This window comes from Vanellus vanellus, assembly GCF_965231255.1.
Source record: "Vanellus vanellus genome assembly, chromosome: 1".
NCBI lineage: Eukaryota > Metazoa > Chordata > Aves > Charadriiformes > Charadriidae > Vanellus > Vanellus vanellus.
The window spans coordinates 14,323,567-14,341,792 of NC_138905.1; the positions used below are offsets into that span (position 1 = coordinate 14,323,567).

The 18,226-nt window shown below is 40.4% G+C and overlaps 1 protein-coding gene across 1 annotated transcript; it reads right to left on the bottom strand.

Moving 5' to 3' along the window:
• Window positions 1-39: 39 nt before the first annotated feature.
• DNAJC2 (DnaJ heat shock protein family (Hsp40) member C2) lies at window positions 40-17,918 on the bottom strand. Its single transcript, XM_082498663.1, has 17 exons — window positions 17,771-17,918; window positions 16,874-17,064; window positions 16,172-16,247; window positions 13,919-14,017; window positions 11,473-11,614; window positions 10,221-10,301; window positions 9,386-9,451; window positions 7,543-7,634; window positions 7,319-7,440; window positions 6,374-6,523; window positions 6,009-6,097; window positions 5,853-5,922; window positions 4,094-4,278; window positions 2,698-2,798; window positions 1,641-1,748; window positions 709-863; window positions 40-193 (listed from the first exon to the last, which is right to left on the bottom strand). Exons 1-17 carry the CDS (start codon window positions 17,826-17,828, stop codon window positions 119-121), a joined length of 1,860 nt encoding a protein of 619 aa, XP_082354789.1. The 5' UTR covers window positions 17,829-17,918; the 3' UTR covers window positions 40-118.
• Between the last annotated feature and the right edge of the window lie 308 nt (window positions 17,919-18,226).

Here is an 18,226-nt window from a genome sequence, read left to right on the forward strand (position 1 = left end):
TTTGAGAAGATTAAAACTCAAGAACCAGTCAGTCCTGTGTATTTGTATAATTAAGGAAGGAATGAAAACATGTACAATATTTGCATTTTTATTATAAAACAAAGATTGTCAGTAAGAGTCATTTCTTGACTTTAGTAGCATTCATCACTTGTTCTTGAGCAGCTTTCTTTGCCTTGACCATTTCAACAAGTTCCTGGAGAGTTGGGAAAAAGAGAGATGCTTATCTTAATGTGGAACTTGTTTGAAACCACAGCACTGTTAACACTACATATATTCAGCCTGAAACGCTCTATGCCAACATAGTGAGGAATTTAGACAGTTTAATACCTTAAAACAATTTATCTTAGAAACAAATAAATTAATGGAAGGTCAATGCTCATCTACTTCCCCTCTAGCAGGAACTTTACCTACAAGAAGCTAGGGATAGGACTTTGCCATCTACCAGAGCTTGCTGTCAAACTGTAAGACAGATTTCATGAGACAGACTTCCCTTCCCAGCTTCCTGAGCCCCTACTTCCACTGAGGAAAACATAGTCTTTACTGCTCTTTGGGGATTGAGTTACCAAAAAAGTTTCTGCATAAGGCTCCATCTTGTCCTAGTTTGCTGTTGTCAGATACTGTCTCTGGTGCAGAAGGCAACACTAAAAGCAAAGGATTCTAACAAGACCTGGGCCAATTACAATCCTAGAAGGAGGTGAGGTATCTTACCTTATATCGCTTCATGCAGTCTTTTTTTGACCGGCCTGGAACAGCTGCTGCTATTTTCTCCCATCTTTCAGGAGTATTTACTGGATAAGTCTTCAATGCTTGTTCTAAAAGCTTTTGTTCTTCTGTAGTCCAAGGGGATGAATCTAAAGGTGATCCTGTTTTTAAATACAAAAATGATAGTAAGAAAAAAAAAATAGTTAACAAGAAGTCTACAATATAAACCTAAGAAAATATTATAAAATCTATTATAGTTGATTTAAAATCCTTGCAGTTCTGTGATACAACTAGTCTGACTTAAGGGCTACCCAGTACTAAAAGCCTGAAAGGAAAAAAAAAAAAAAAAACAAAAACACAACCCTGAAACTGACTGGACAAGTGGCCTTTGGAATCTTTAAATAAAGCACAGAGAAGTTAAAAGTAACATCTTCCATTGTCAGTTGGGTGTTAGATCGTTATAGCTGCCCTGGGAAGCTACATCGTTAGGGCAGCAATATAGCTTTTCTTTTTGCGTCTCAGTAACACTTGGTAAGGAAACAGCATTCTGCAAGTGTCTGGAAGACCTGGTGGGAGGTGTTTAGGGTTTAACAGGAGACCAAAACTTAGCTGTAGGATGATCCTGTATTTCAAGTGCATCCCCCTCAGGCCTCCTCTTACCTGAAAATGTAGCACCCTTGGTGGAACAGATAATGTCAGCATCAGACTTAACCTGTTGCCTCACCAGGAAGCATTTCAAACCGTCACCATTTCATTAACTGTGGCTTGTATTGTGTGTACCAGAAACCCTCAAATCCACTAACAGAGCTTGGATCACTTTCTGTAAGTTTCTAAGTTAGTAAGTTTGTTTGTAAGCAAGTCTTAAATTCTGGATTCCTTTCTTACTATGATGCACAGGGGCGAAAACTCTGCAAGAAAGGCTCTCTTTTCACTTTTACCTTCAAATCGTTCCGAGGGGGCAGCACTGTCCATCTGAGGCACCACACCATGTTCTTTTTTAAATTTGTCAAACGCTTTCTTGTTTATATCGTCTTTTTGATGAGGGTCTATGAGCAGCAGACATTGAACAGAATAATTATTGCAACAACATTAAGGCCAGGCATAGCAGATTATTGTAAACTAATAGTCACACAATCAAAAAACCAAATTCCTACTTCCTTTAAAATGATGGTAAAGAGATTGGTAGATAAAAAAAACAAAATAATCTTCCAGGGTCCAAACAACCTTGCTCAAACTGTCAGGCTCTCCAATCCCTATCTTGCTTTATACTGCTCAAATGAGTACTTTCTCTGTACAAGCTTAAGCCTGAACCTGCAACTTCAGTGAAATCAAGAGGGATTATTCTCTCAAGGGCTGTGGTACAAACCTCATGTATTACCCAGAGGACAAGTGTGTCAGAGGAGCAGGAATGCTGGGAAAGTTTGGGTCTCCTTGTGCAGGTGTGTGGTATGGAACGGAGAAACTTCTTGAAAACTTTGGGGGCTTTGTTTTATAGCAGAATGTTTTGATTTTCTTTGAGAACTTATTCCAGAGCTCTCTAGGTTCCATTTACCACAAGAGATGAGCCACATTAATTTAGGTGTCTTACTCTGGTGTTGGATCCTATGAATCTTTTTAAAGTATCTCTATAGCTTCATCAATTCCATTTATTCTAGATCCTTTACTTTGTAGAGAGCTTTCTCAGAGGCTTGTTTGTTTCTCTTGAAACAAGAGGAGCCTAGGCAATACATGGGGCCCAGACATTTGTGCATCAAGTTAGATTCAGAGAATTCCTGAGAGTCACTCATGAGGTGGTGACTTACACAATAGCCATAACGCTGAAAATACTGAATTACAGAAGTGCTCCTCTAAATCTACTAAAACACTACTACTACATTTCTTTTGGGGATATACAGAAGATTTTCTGATAACAGAAGCACAATGCTGTTCAAAGAAAATCAAGCTATATAGAAGAATGCAGACCATCTTACTGCAAAAATAAGGTAATATAGATACCAAGCTTTTGGAGGCTCTTTGCTTTATTGATGACATCTTTTGCTGTTCGTTTTATTCCAGTAGTAGAGTGCAAGTTCATGTAATTGGCAATAACTTCCCACCTAAAGAAAGGATAGAAAGTGTAAACCAGCACATTACATACTATCTTATCTTCATACAAGCTACAGTCAAGCTCCTGTACACATTTATATCAACGCCTAAGTAAGTTTAATCATACTTAAATACATATAAACTCTCATGGCAATTATTCTGGAAAGCTTTCAGTCACTAAATGCAGACGTTTCCCTTAAGAATTCAGTCAGCTTGGGTGAACTTCTTGGCTTCCAATACAGAAAAAGAATGAGGTGTAAGTGCAAAACTCTAATCCTCAAAACTCTGCTCAGCTGTTGCTTTACTGAATTCCCTACTAACCCTGTGTCTACTGCCCCCAGAATACCTAAAAAAAAAAAAAAAAAAAAAAAAAAAAAAAAAAAATCTCACATAAAGCGGCTTCAACAGGAGACAGTTGGAACAGCCCTAGTGCCAAAGTTATTCCTAGTGCATCCTTAGAAAAAGGAAGAGAATGTTTGCACCTGATCAAACAGGAGTATCGTATCTAGGCCTGTGCTCTCAGTGAGTACTCGACTGCTGAGCTGCAGTACAGAAATAGGTACTGGTATCATCTCCATAAAGAGTATGACAGCTTGGGTTATTTTTTTTTGTTTTGTTTTGTTTTGTTTTTTTTTAAAAAGTAAATCTGGTAACAGAGGCTTGATATCTGTGAATCCTAAATGGAAGAAGGCGTTTCACTCCTGGGAAGGAACAGAATTTAAGGCATGCTCCCGTTATTGATGCTTATTAGTAAGCTGATAGTCAGTGCTACTTTCTGTGAATTCCAGCCTTTCCCTTGGCTATCCCCTAAAGAGAGCTGGTGCACTCAACTGGTATATCTGGTTGCTTTCCTCCCACTGTGTAGAGGAGAAACCAACGTCACATTTATTGTGGAGCTACTGGAAGTAGCTTACTCATATTCCTACCCAGTCGCATCATGGTCACTGTTCCAGTTTTCTTCTCTGCTTTAATGACTAGACTCTATCCTGTAGTAAGCCCTATACAAACATGTACCTCAACAGAATCTTGCTGATGGACTGAGGCCCAGGTTTGAGGGGGAAACAACACACAGAGCCATAGCTAACTCCAGTGACACAGGGAGCATGGTACTAAGAGAAGACAAACCAACCACAGGCTGCTCAACGGTCAAGGAAAAGGAGGAAGTTCAGGGAGTCCTTAAACTGACATCATACTTAGAGTGGTCTGAAAATAAATTGTATTATGGTTGTTTTAAACTAATTTTTAAACTGTTTTCATGCAATTAAAAATTGTTAGTAGGGCTTTTAACACCAAACCTGAGAAGTACCTTGAGTTAGTCCCTGCTGGGAAGAGGTTCACAGCTTTAATTAACAACTGTAAATCATCTTCTGGCCAATTTTTGCTTCCCCCTCCGCCACCAGTGGTTGACTTTTCTGAACTCTTTGTTGCCTGGCGCATACGAGCTTCTGCCTCTTCTTTTTCTCGCCTTATTTGTTCATTTACTTCTTCTATCTGAAGGATTGTAAACAAGCATTATTTATTTATTTTTACATTTTACAGTGACACAACCCCCTCTCTCTGGAATTGCTTTGGGCCTTGAATTTTGCTTAGTTTCTGTTCTGTACATTATATATAAGGAAATGAAGGAGCTTATCTGCTCCAGTCCTATTTCCTTCCATCCTCTGCGTAAATTTGGCCATCCCAGATTAGGAGCTAGAGCAGAAATCCATCACAAGTTCCCTAGGAAATTAAATTAATGGTCCCAGGACTAGGCAAAACTTCTGAATATAGTGTGAATGTCCAGGCTAACACCAGCTTACAGGGACAGATCTATAAAAGTATTAAGGACCTAAAGTGACTAGCGAGGGCAGTTAAATGTCCATGTTGAACACACTGATTGCCAAATCTTCCAACCTAACTGCTACCTAAGCCTGGTTATGCCAGAAATTCTGTTACTATGGTTGTACTTAGTTCGCATTAACTGCAACAACCCAGATTTTAGTTACTAAGTGCTTACCACGTGTAGTTTGTCAGCAAGCAATTCAGCAGAACTTCAGTTATCCATCACATATCTTTGTGAACTGTAATCACATCTTGAGACTGTGGTGTGACATATCTTTAATGTATCTGCTTCTGAGTATACCCAGTCCAGTCTTGACAGTATTAAAAAAAGCTATGCGCTTATACCTTTTGGCAGGATGCCCAAAATAGGTTTCTCTCTGTCTACCTCATAATAAAATCTGCCTGGCAAAAGGAAAATTATCTGATAGATAATTTTTATTAATGCAAAAGTGGAACAGTTTTAACAGAGAGGCAGAAAGGTAACTGTCCCATGTTTGGAACGCTGTCCTGGAGATGGGGAGATTGGATTCAGTCCCCTGTAGGACAAGAGGGATTTGAGTCTTAAGTTGTCCAATGAGTAAACCTGACCCTGGGATGGGGACAGATCATCTTCCCCACCAGGAAAGAAAGTTCACAGCTGTGAATCCAAAGCAGATGAGAGAAAGCACCTTATGCTTTCGGCAGGATGTGGGTTCAGCTTTATTAGTCCAAATGGCTTTACCCTGCTGGCAAGTTTAGGCAGATCCTTGCTGAAGTTTGTAAATCTTGTGATCAAGTGTCTTTTCCCATACTTTGGTGTCCAACCCACTGGCCCTTCCCGTGCCTACAGCACTTAAGTCCTTTTGTGGATCTAGCCCCAGGTCATGGATACTAGACTAGGATTTTTCTTGCAAAACAGAATAGGTTAAGACCGCCCTCCTTCCCCTCTAGGTAATTGCTACCCATCCTTGGGCAAAGTTAAATTCTTCTACTGTTTCTGTATACTGTACAAACGGTCAGTTTTGTGTCCTTTACTAGTTAAAAATGCGTAATTTTTTCTCAGCTGGCTCTGGTTATTTCACCAGCTGTGAACTGCACTGTGTAAAATGGAGTAGGGATCAAGTCTGCCTGGGGACTCTGAAACTCAGGTCTGTGCTTAACAGGCAGGATTCCACAGCAGCTATGTTGTATCTTAATTCGATTCAGTCATGTAGATTACACAAATCAAATTATTCTGTTATTTTGGTTTGACACAGCATAATTACCTGTTTTACTACAGCCGCCTTTCCTCCTTCCCTTGTTGTGGATGTAAGTGCTTCATTCAAGCATTGCAGACTAAAAACAAATTATTAAGTTACAACGGATAGCTAATAGAAAGACGGGTATCAAAACGAGCAGAAATCAGCAGAAGGAAAACTTACCTTGTTAGCTCAAGACGATCACAAAGCTTTTCCACCTCCTCCATCATTTTAACACAATCTGCTTCATTATCAGAAAAGTAATTCCAGTTCTGGAAGCAGAAATACACGTTCTACAAAGTTCTTGAACTTTATTGTCCTGTTCCTTCAGACAAAGGCTTAACACACAGCATTCTTCAGGCACTGCTGTGTTTGGACCTGTTTGGTCAGCTTTACTCATAATTCAAAACTGTGTAAGTATGATAAACCCACTTTCCGTACCCATCTCCAGCCATAAGAAGAAGCAAGCATGTGATAGGGTCTGATATAAGCAAACATAGTAATTTCACTGATGTAACCTGTATTTCAGTATAATAATATTTAAATACCTTGCATGTCGTTCTCAGTTTTTGCCTTTCTTTCTTGATTGCTTTTTTCTGTATCTCTTTTTCTTTTTTTGCTACTAATGCTTGTTGCCTAACTTCTTCTTCCTCCTTTTCTTTTGCTAACCGTGCTGCTTCTAATTCTGCTTGTCTTTGCTGCAATCAAAAGCAAAAAACAAACAAAAAAGCTCAACAAAATCATACTGTTATAGGGTCATTCGGTATTAAAATGTGCTGCTTCTGTTTTTTAGTACATCAATACTGGTTTTCCAAGAATGTTGAGGGAGGTGATGAAATATATACCGTTGGCATTAACTCACTATGAAGACCCCCTCATTTATAAATCTTGACTTCCTTCACAATGAAGATATAGAACTTCAATATATTTCCTGTGCCTGCCCCAAGAGTATAAGCTTGCAAAAACACAGTGGTCCAACATTTCTCCTGCATGATTAACATAAAATCTTGCAGTGCTCCAGTATTGTATTTTAAGTAACTTTTTAGCACCTTATGTTCCCTTTGATTCCTGGTACTGTTTTCAGGAAGAGACATCTTTTCCAAACTGTTAATATTAATCAAATATGTTATGTTATGTCAAAGTGTTTCATACCAACCAACCATTCAAAGACCATGTGCACAAGGCAAGCAGCTGTATCCATTTTATGAAAAACCAAAGTAGGGCACAGAATTTGATGACTGCCTCTAAACCAGAGTAAGTGTATGCAACAACAAAACTCAGTTTCAAAAGTTTTTTTGTTTCAGATCTGTGCTCCTTGTTTTCATCTCATTCTCAAAAGGCTGCCAGTCTTCCACTGCCTGTTGCACAGGGATCAAAGACAACACCAATATAATTCTAACAGTAGCTTTCTGACACATCTAGAAGTTGAAGCAGGGGGGATCAGGTGTGAATGAACCAGGGTTTTTCAACCCAAATAAAGTAGTGTAACTTACTTTTTCTTTTGCCTCCTGTTCTTTTCGTTTTGCTTCTACCTTTGCTTTCTTCTCTGCTTCTTTCTTTGCCTTTTCTTCCTCCTTAAATTTCTTTATCCTGGGATCACAGCTGTATGCATTATCTAGCAGAAGAAAGGATGCATCATGTACAAAAAGAAACACAGGAGACTTCCACTGTTAGTTAACAAATCTCTCTTTAAAAAAACAGTGGCTTGTATGCTTACCAACAAGTGTCCTAATTCTGTTCATTTCTTCTTTTTTTCTCAATGCTCTGGCAGCTCTGTTCTGCTTTTCAATCCACCTCCTTTCATCTCGACTAAAAAGGGAAAGCATAGTTAGTTCACTGCTACTACCTTACACTGTCAGTCTGTTAGAATGCAAACTTTTCAACAAAAGTTTCCCTCCACACAGATGCTTTTCTCTGAATACTTCAAAAATATACTTCAAAAAATGAAGTTCCAGGCCCCAAGCTCATGTCACAAGTGCTAAGCATTTACACAGTTACATAAACCTGACAAAACAAGCTGCTTATCTATCATTGCAGGGAATAAGATCATGGGTACTTTTCTTTTAAATGCAATCCACTTCTTGTCCTAACGTTAAACCCAAGCAAAACAACTAGAATGTTGGTATAAGTTTAATTAAAGGGCAGTGATGCCCTTTATCTCCATGTCAATTATCTCCATTTTACAGAATATAGGGCATGTCAAGTAAACCTATCTGCACAAAAAGAACACTTTCTGTGAAGTACCATTACACTCCAGTAAAATCACGTCAGATTCACTCCAGTAAAATACAGCTCAGGTTAAACAGATTGAAAATTGGCTAAGTAATCTGAAAATATTTGTCAGTGCTGTCAAGAAAGAGGCACATTTTTAGTGGGGTTCTATATCCTCATCCACACAACCAAATACAGAACAATACACCTCAGAACAATGAAAATAATCCCCACAACAGAGTAGGAGACTACTACAAGTAGACTGAAGGTTTAAAACAGGAGCAACATCACCTTTGGCAAGAAAGGATAACAAGAATCATGACCATCTGAACAGAAGCTAAAACATAGTTCTATCTCTGAAGTATAGCATGCAATGTACCATTTGTCTAAACATTTTTATAGAAGGACACTAATGACAGGAATAAGCACAAAAAAGAGCTACGCAAATAATTCAAGAGCCTTCCTCCAATGAGAAGCCTAGAGATTAATCTGTATAATTCATCAAAAATACAAGGGGTATGGAATTGACTGCAGTGCCTTCGTAGAACCTGCGCAGAAGAGAGAACATGGGGTCCAGAGAGACTCAAAAAATTTAATAGTAGGAAGAGGCATAAGAGAAGAGGAATGAATGCCCAGCTATAGCCTAAATATGGCACAGTTTTTAGCCATAAAGCAAGCTGATCACTGAATCTTAGCTACAAAATTGATTTCTATTCAAACTTGGAAGAAGAGCTACATACAATGCAAGTTATGATTATACAAGAATGACTAAGTGAAAGGTTGTGTCCTGTGAAATACATGTTAGGCTAAATGATTCGGTACTTGAACATTCTGTGTTTATAACTGTAGGAAGGATAAAAATAGAACATATTTTCCAATGGCAACATGGTCTGACTATCACTACATCAACAAATACACAATTTTTATTAACATCAAGCCATCAGAACTGATCTCTCTATATTCTAGAAAGTATCACTTGTCTCAGCACAGTTTAATAAAGAGTTGGAGAGGGACATGATGCTTGCTTACTCATCCACTCTTCTGGCTCCAGGTTCCACCTCTGTTTGGGACTTGCTGGAACTGCAAGTCTGAACTTAACACACATTTCAAAGTACCTCAGAAAGACCTCTGTGCTGCAGGCAAGAACTGCTTCAATTACACAAGTAAGACAAAGAAAAGCCCACAGTCAGTCCAGTTCAAGTCCATGACTGACTACTAAGCTGGGACAGTGGAATTCAGTCTTAGTTCAGCTACCTTTCTTCCTACGACTTACAGTCTTAATAGAAAGTTGGAAAATCTCACTGTATCAATCCCTCAGTCTCCTGCCAAATTTCTTTTTACTTACATACCATTCTGCTTTTTCTTTTTCCTCTTCATCTAAATAGGAAAACTCCCTCCAGGAATCAAAATTATACCTAAAGTAAATTAAAAAAAAAAGAAAAAAGTGAATAAAAAAGAAAACAGCAAAACTATTACAAATAATCTACCTTTTTTACTATTAGCTTTTTGTAGGCAATTATGCTGTTATTTACAATTTATAGTACATAATTTACAATTATACTGCACCTACAGTGATTCCACTGTGTTAAGTCAAAACGCAAGATGCTATTGAAAGTAATGATTTACATCTATCTGTACTGTAGGACAGAATGTATTTTAGGATGGGATCAGTCTCACCAAGTCTAAATGTCTACACTGCAGTTGTGTAAGCTCCCATTATAGACAGTGGGGATATTCTGCAGTCTGTGGAGTTCAGAGAGAAATTACTTCAGTCTTTATATAAGCATCTGTGTTTAGCAGATGAGTCAAGCCATCGACTTTATTGGACTAGACAGATCTCCCTTAACTAGGGTAGCTTAAATACCTAGTAGACACCTTGACTGAAAACAAGTTAAGTGAGATGAACCCCACTTCTAGTCTGTGGGTCAACTCGGTTCACAGCCATTGTGGTCAGAGAACTGTCAGAAGCTCACGCTGTAATTGTGAATTTACAATGCGGATGTATTAGCTCAGAGAAAGACAGCTTAGTTTGTGGAAGGGACCAAACAGCTGTGGGGTAATTTTGTGATGTTACTAGGTCAGAACAGACCACGGCCAACAACCTACATACAAAAGGGTGTGCAAGCCCTTTATATCGTATGTCTTGAATAGCGTGACTAGAAACTGAGGTATCAGGTAACTTACCAAAATGAATAGAACGCATCTACCTCTTCAAATGATGAGTTCATATCCCCAAGTTTAGGAACATTTTTCTTATTTGACCACCTGAAAATAAATGGATATATTCAAGAAATAACGTATATAATCTTACTTCAGAACATGGCACATGTTAAGTACAGATCAAAATACCAAATCAGGGGCTTCTTCTCACCAACACAGAAGGGCATCAGGAAAGAGGAATAAAACAGGAGAGTTCCTTCTAAACATCCTCCACATTGGGCCTTTTTGGGTGAGCTCCCCCAGAAAAAAAAACACTCCGGCCCAAAATTGGTGCACAAGCTGTCTTTGTAGATATTCAATTCTCAACACACATTCTCCTGGTGGAGAAGCTTACAGAAAGTGGACAAAAGGTGCTCTGTGAATAACTCAGCTCTGTGGTAGGCCACAGGAAGTTTCCTACATATTCTAATGGAGTATGAGGGAATAATGCATGCTCTGCCTCCATTCCATTTTTTCCCCTACAAAGAGGGGAAATTTTCCATAGGCTCTAGAATTTGTTATCCCATGACATAGCATCCGTTTCCAAGCAAAGAAGGGAGCAACCCATCTAACAACCACAGTCTGAATCTGTGGAACACTTGATAAAAGAGTCAATAAATCTCCTTTAAATAATCAACGGACTGTTCAGAATGTGTTGTGTCTCATACAATAAAACACTTTTTCATACAGGTAAAAGGTGAAATGACTTCTATTGTGATAGCCTTAATACAAAGTCAATTGGCAAGCATGAATCAAGTGCAGAAAAAAGTCACACACCTTAAGAGAGAACCACCAAATATTGATAGTTACATTTATCTTCTCTTTTAAACAGCTAAATTGTGAACATAACTATTGTCTTCTGTTAATGTCTCACCATCGTAAGAAAATCATAAAAAAAAGGAATTTTTAGTCAGTGGCATATACACACTTGGTATAATAAACAGCTCTTAAGATGAAACAATGTGTTGTACAAAAAGGACAGTAAGTACTATGGAGCCAGGAACAGACTTTTTTTTTTTGTAATCTCATGGGTCAAACTCAATGCCAGCAGTGTAACAGTTCAGATTATTTTAAAATGAAATAATAGAGAATACACTATTTTACTTGTATTACATTTCTAGCAAATCAATGCATCTCCCAGCATCCCTTAAAATCACACCTGTTACAAACACAATGCCAGAACAGTTTGCAAATGCTGATTCTCCATCAACAGCAGAGGCAGTCTGACATAGCTTACCTGGCATTTCTTTCAAAAACTGGTGAAAAAACTTCAAAGAAGTTTTCTTTTGCTTCGCTTTTGGAAGGTACAGAGTTATCAAAAGTAGGATCTATGCTGTTAAATGCTCGTCGTTTCACAGGATCAGATAGTATTTCATAAGCTGAAAAAAAGTTACCAGACATAAAACATGAGGCTAAAGTGGGTCTTCCCCACAAGGTGAGAATGTTACAGAAAAGGTGCTAAATGTTTAAAAAGATGCTCTCAGATCTGTTTGATCTATCATTCAGTACAGCTTGATATTTAATTATTTTAGTGACAACAAGTAGCACTGCTGCCAATTCCTGTTAAATCAAGTAGGAGGAAAATGTTTATGAAAAACAACACATTTAAGCATTAAGGTGTAACAAACCAGATTATATTTAAAATAATGTTATAGCAGTAAATTCAGTTCAGACACTGGGAGTTTGGGCATGACGTCTTCAGGCTTTTATCCTACACCAGATCCTTGCAGATAAATTGACAAAACAGTCTACTAAGGCACGGAGTAAAAGCAGTCCCTGAGTTAATATGTCATCAGAACTGGCAAGAACAGGAGCCGTTCATTAGAATTTTTGTAGCTCATGATGAAGTTGTACTGAGACACAGAAAGAGTATAAAACACCACATAGCTACTAGCCAAACCTGCACACGCCCCCAGTTTTCCTGTTCTTACAATCCTGCAGTTGGGGAGCATCACATTACTGAATCTTTTAACCTGGAAATCACACACACTGTCGCTTCAGTAAACTCTTGTTTTCTCTCCAGGAAGTGTGGAATTACTTTGTCTGTCAGTTCCAAAATACCCACTATTTTTCAATAAGAGTGAAAAGTCATCCAAGGAATCAAGTTTGTGTTGTGATCATTCGTGAGCTTCTCTGACTGCATCCCTGGGCAGAGAACACTGCACCGTGAAGGTCAGATCTAGAAGGTGATAAGCTGGAGGAGACCTTAGTGCTCTGTGGTTCTGTAAATTGATCACTGTGCACGTTAATGCGGAGAGGAAGGCATGCAAGGGACTACCAATGAGCTGCTCTCTGACAGTCTTCCATTCGCCTCTGGGAAGGGACTTCCCTCTGCCAGTACTCTAAATGACCCCAATTATCCTCTGCATTGCAAGCTAGGAGCTTCAATAACCCTCATACCATTTTCCTGATGCAAAAATTTCTGTGCACATCTGTTGGTTCCTCTTCCATTTAGGAGATTTCCCTTCCATACGGATCCCCAATTCTACTCCCACAGACTCAGCTCCCTCGGCACTGTGTCTCCCACTCATTCCTTTGTCAGACCAGCCCTGAATCCCACCTACATACTCCTGCCTTTCCAAGTTTCTTATCTCCGTTCCAATACCACTTGCTTCTTCTCCAGACTCCCCTTCCCTACCACTGCATGTCCTTCCTCCAGGGTGCTGCCTGGAAGCACTACTCCTCTTCCATGCCACTTTGTGCTTTCCTTTCTGTTTATCCTTACACTTAGATTGTGAGCAGTTAAGGGGAAACATATTTTGCTCCTTGCATGTAGAACACAGAGGACATTCCTGAATTCAGGTGCAGGTGGTTCTTACAAATATCTGCCAGTTTCTGACAGGACTGCAACTACATGAAAAAAAAAATTCTTTGGCAACTTTTTTCCTTTTGACAACTCATAAGGGAGGCTGAAAGCATTATTAGCTTGTCTAATACATCATCTAACGTTTTAACTAGTATTGTAAGAAGACACCCAGAAGAAGAATGTTTAGAACACACCAATTCCAAGATTTCCCCCCACTGTTATTGAGTAAAAAAAAATTGTTTAAAATAAACAAAAAAGCCAAACTCCAAAGCATTTCTATAGGCATAAGTCATACACCTAGAACACTCCCTATGGTTCTGGAATTGGCCAGCAGTGGTCTTCTAGATCACTACTGGCAAGAAAGGAAATGTTATTCAGTTGAGTTCACTCGGTCAACTGTGGGCAAAACAGAGCAGCTGAAGTAACTGATATCCTACATCAAATCAACAGATCCTCTGTTGGCAGAGTAAGTGCATTAGAATTCAGATTTTCCAACTGCTGTTCATTTCTTAGGGAAACTACTTCATAGCACAAGAGTTTATCCCAGGTACGTGGCTACCTCTAGTGGTTCATCTTTGCATATGCTGCTACAAGTGTTCACATTTTGTCACGGAGCAGCCTGGCAGACAAACATCTATCAGCTGCATTCCCATACTGCTTCTACCCCAAGGGAAGTTATATTAATGTGATCTCTATTTATTGAGGCAGTTTTCTAAAAGGGAAAAATAACTTCTCTGGCTTTTTAGTAATTGACAGTTATTTAAAAGCCTAATAAAGCACTACATTTACAGATTTACTGTATTTACATTGCAGATTATCAAGTAGATTGAAAGAGTATCTAAAAAAAAAAAAAAAAAAAAAGAGATCAATCGCTTACCTTTAGTTATGCATGTGAAATAATCATTATCACCTTCTCCTATCTGTTCCCCTGCAGCTTTTCGCTTGTCTGGATGATGTTTCAAAACCATGGATTTATCTAGTAAATAGATGCGCTATGATTAGAAATGCTTCATCATCATCAGTTTATTTCTCATAAACTACAAAGTAATAAAATAAATCCAATTAATATTTATCTAATTAGATACTTAAAAAAAGAAATAAAAAAATAGAAAAACACCCCCCTCCCCCAAACATCAGGAAGAAAAAATATATGCGTTAATGAATTTTGTTTGATTTAACACTATTGTCAGAATTAAAATTATTTCATCTTTGCTGGGACACAAAATAACCACAACTCAGAAACTATTCCACCTTCATCAGCTGAAGAAGTACTGATTTTCTGGGACTTATTCCAATATTATGCATAGCAAAGTGCTTCACTAACTCTAAGCGTACAGTTAGCTTCAAAAAGCATAATGCAGTTTCAGGACCTTAATTGTGCAAGTTTGTACAATTCCCTGTGCAATTATACTGAAAAAATAAAGAAAGATAATTAATGTAATTTTAGTTGTTATTTCTAATGAAAAGCAAAATAGTTCAGATAAAATAAAAATTGTTTTCTATTTCTTTACTCAAGTTCTGAACACAATCCAAGATGAAATTTAGCAAGGGAACTACAGCCATGAGCCTGTGAAGACTGCTGCACTTACTCAGGGATAACATTAAACACACGCACAAGACCGTGGTCAAGTTCTCTCTCTACTTAGGCCTTAAACCCTAAGATAGAACTTAACACAGAGTATCTACTAAAGTTGCTACTGAGGTTGTGCTAGTGTTTAAACAGTAAAGTCAGATTTTAAACCTACTTCTTTGCCAAAAGGTCCAGCCATATTGTCATACAACGCAAATTGTACCTTCTTGGTTCACTATAAAATACCACAGAGAAGGTATCATGCAAGTAGTTACAGCAACCTGCCTTCTGAGAAACAAACCAGAATCCTTGTTAAAAATAGGAAAGCACAGTATAAACTGGTGAGAAAGACTCACATCTCTATACTAGCATGTAATAATTGAGTGCTATCAGGATCCTAAAGAGAGAGATGCCCCAGTTCTTGCTCGACAAGGATAGTGACACCACTAATCACCACCAGAATAAGTATTACTTTATTCTATATTAGCACATGCTCCACAGTGGCACTGCTAAGCAACACGTATCTGAGGCAATATAATTTCCTGGGCAAATTGGTGATTTGCTAATTTCCACCCATGTTCATTTGGGAGTATCTGTGGTTTCACTGGGAACAGTAATTCTCCTCACACCACTACAGTTATACAGTTATTTGCAAGATCCACTCACAAAACCATCACCTCATTTCTCAAAACTGCATCCTTCTTGCTAAGTCAACTCTTGGTCACATTGCTTTCTAGGAAAAAAAGTTCTGAAGCCAAATATGTTGTTCCTTCATATGCAAGTACCATAAAATATCCCAAATCACCTGCATGCACTTCTGAATCACGTCATGATTTAAGTCACAGGCCCACAACATCATTAAGCAGCACATTGGCACTTCCAAGTTCTATTGTTTACCTAGCCAAAACGTCATAGAAACCTAACCTCACAAGACTACATTTTTAATGGCGTGGTAATATCCCAGAGATCCAGCCACAGGAACTCTACAGTTTTCACAGGGTAAAATGAGCACAGAAGAACAAAACCAAGCTTCTCAGTGGCCTAAGTAAATTTTAGTTACTTGAATACCTGAAAATTCAAGAGCTACTGCTCCATTCCCTTACAACGCTCAGTCTAATCAGAATGATAACAGCAGCGTACTTCTTAAATGTTCGCTACCATTAACACTGCAGCTAACCATTACAAGGGGTCTTCAAGGTACCAACCTATTGAAACACACGGGGCAGGGCTAGTTGTATTTCTCTGCCTTTCACTGAGCACAGCTGCAGACTCAAAAATGCAGAAACGTGCAGTTATAGTCTCAAGGTTGTTGACAAAAAAAACCCACAGGCAAGAAAGCTGAGATTTTTCAGTGAAATTTTTTCATTCCCTAGCTTTAGGCCTGTGGATTTCGGAGCTGTGATGTGAATTCAGAAGGCTAGTAAGCAACACAAATCAAAGAGCAGGCATTTTTAGGTCTGTGGAACAGTAAAAAGCTTCTTCGTCGTTTATGTATTTTCGTGTGGAAAACACTTGCGTATATCTGAAAAAAAGGTACACTTATGAAGGAAAGGTACTTACGAGCTGCTTTGATTTGTTTCTGAGTAGCCCTGTATCTTATGTTTCCTAGCCCAAGAACTGCATAATGGTCTTGATTCTGAGGAAAAAAAAAAAAAAAGAACCCTAATCAACACTGATAAATGCGACCTACAAAGCCAAAACACATGCAAAAAAACAGTTCTCCTCCCAGTCTTTTAAAAGCAAGAGGCAGAATTCTTCCCTCTCTCAATAAGTATTAGGAAGAGGTTATAAGAACAGTTGTTGTAAAGGTTGTAATTATTGAATAACCAAATATCAATAAAGTGAGCCACTACTGCAGAAATTCAAGCAGCTTAATCTAAACTGGATTAAAGCACTGGATCCTAGAATGTTAAATTATTGGAAAACTGAATTGCTGTCTTTAATATTAAGAGTGCTAACACAATTCCAGAATAAGGGAGGTGGTAACAGCGGGAAGAGACATTTCTACTGCTTACATGCAGTAAAATGAAAAGCAGCAGTTCAAGACTAAGATCTTATGCTGATGCGTGGGTGAGTTTGCCCTCATCAAACGGTTATGTGTGCAAAACACAAACCCAGCTGTAACACTAAGGGACGCAAACCAATTCCATTTGGGGTGGGAAGGGAAGAAGGCGGCGATCTTTATCACCTGGGAATGGCAGATAACTTTGTCAGGAGATTTTCAGCAAAAATAATTAACACTAATCTGTATCAACTGAATACCTTCCAGTCCTTCGGATCAAGGGTTTTTAACATAGGAAATTCTTCAAGCTGCAACTCTTCATCTCCTGATTCTTCAGAAAGTTCCTTCTCATCTTCGAGCTCCTGGAAAGAGGCAGAAACGTTTATGTTTCTCCTCTTAATAAATGCTTCAAACCATCTTCCCACGGGTTCCACTTGACAGAGTACTGATGCTATAAGCAAAAACATAAAAGCAAAAGCAACTTCATCTTCTGTGGTTTACTTTTTTTTTTTTTCTCTTTAAATTAAAACCCATCAAAGCCCATAAAAGTACTGCACGAGGCTGCAGACCGGCAAATCTTCTAGTTAGCTCTAAAAACACCAGGCTGCTTTAAAGCTGGCAGGAACCAGAACACACGCCGATCGGGCAGTAGCTTCCGAACACCTCACTGTGCTCTCAAATCTCGAGAGCCGCTTTCAAAGCGAAAGGAGCGCACACGTTAAATGATGCTCAGCATCCTCCTCGCTGGGGTAACCGGGGGGACAACTGGCGCCGAGGCACTGGAGGTGGAGCGATGCCCGCTGCCTCTGGCCGACAAACCAGACTTGTTGCTCTCACGCCGACCGCCAGCGAGCGCCCAGGCGGAGGCAACACGTGAAGAGCGCAGCAATAAAGTAAAACTTCTTCAGGAACAGGCGATTTTGCCACTCTACCGCCTCAGCCGGTGCTGGGGGGGGGGGTGGTGGTGGTGGTGTTGCTCCTCTGCACCACGCACTCGCACCAGGGGAAGCCCCGCTCCCCCCCTCCGCCCCGCGGCGGCAGATCGCGGTACCGACGCCCCGGTCCCCTTCCCCCCTCCGAGGTGCCGCCTCGGCACAGGCTGCAGCCCCGCGGCCCGGCCGCTCCCGCCCCCCTCCCGAGGGCCCAGCGGTACCTACCGGCCGACAGCGCCCTGGTGACGGCCGTCACCTGCCCCTCCTGCGCCCCCCGCAGCATGGCGGCGGCGGCGGGCGGCGGGCCGGAGCGCGCCTCGGGCCTGGGCGCCGGGCCCCGCTCGCCTCAGCCTCGCCGGTTGCCAGGAGCCGGCGCATGGAGGCGCCCGCCGAGCGCTTCCGGGGCGGCGGCGGCGTGCGGCGGGATAAGCGGCCCGGCGGGACCCAGACACCCCTCCCCCGCCAACCACCCCGGCCCCCTGCCCGCTCCACGCCGCCCCTCTGCAACGCAGCCCGGGCGCGGGGCGGTGCGGAGTTTAATCGGCGAGACACACGCCGCCCCACCGCCGGCTCTGGAGGGCGGAACTCTCCTGCGGCGGTGGCGGTGCCGGGGGGGAAGGAGAAGGCGGTGGCGCGGGGCCGACGGCGCACAGGGGCCGGTGCACCCTCCTTTGGTGTCCC

Coding starts and splice junctions, on each gene's coding strand:
- DNAJC2 (XM_082498663.1), bottom strand. CDS start 17,828: ATGCTGCGGGGGGCGCAGGAGGGGCAGGTGACGGCCGTCACCAGGGCG. Junction 16,248..16,873: donor TTGATCCGAAGGACTGGAAG/GTATTCAGTTGA, acceptor TTTTTTCCTCAG/AATCAAGACCATTATGCAGT. Junction 11,615..13,918: donor TTTCACATGCATAACTAAAG/GTAAGCGATTGA, acceptor ACTTTTTTTCAG/CTTATGAAATACTATCTGAT.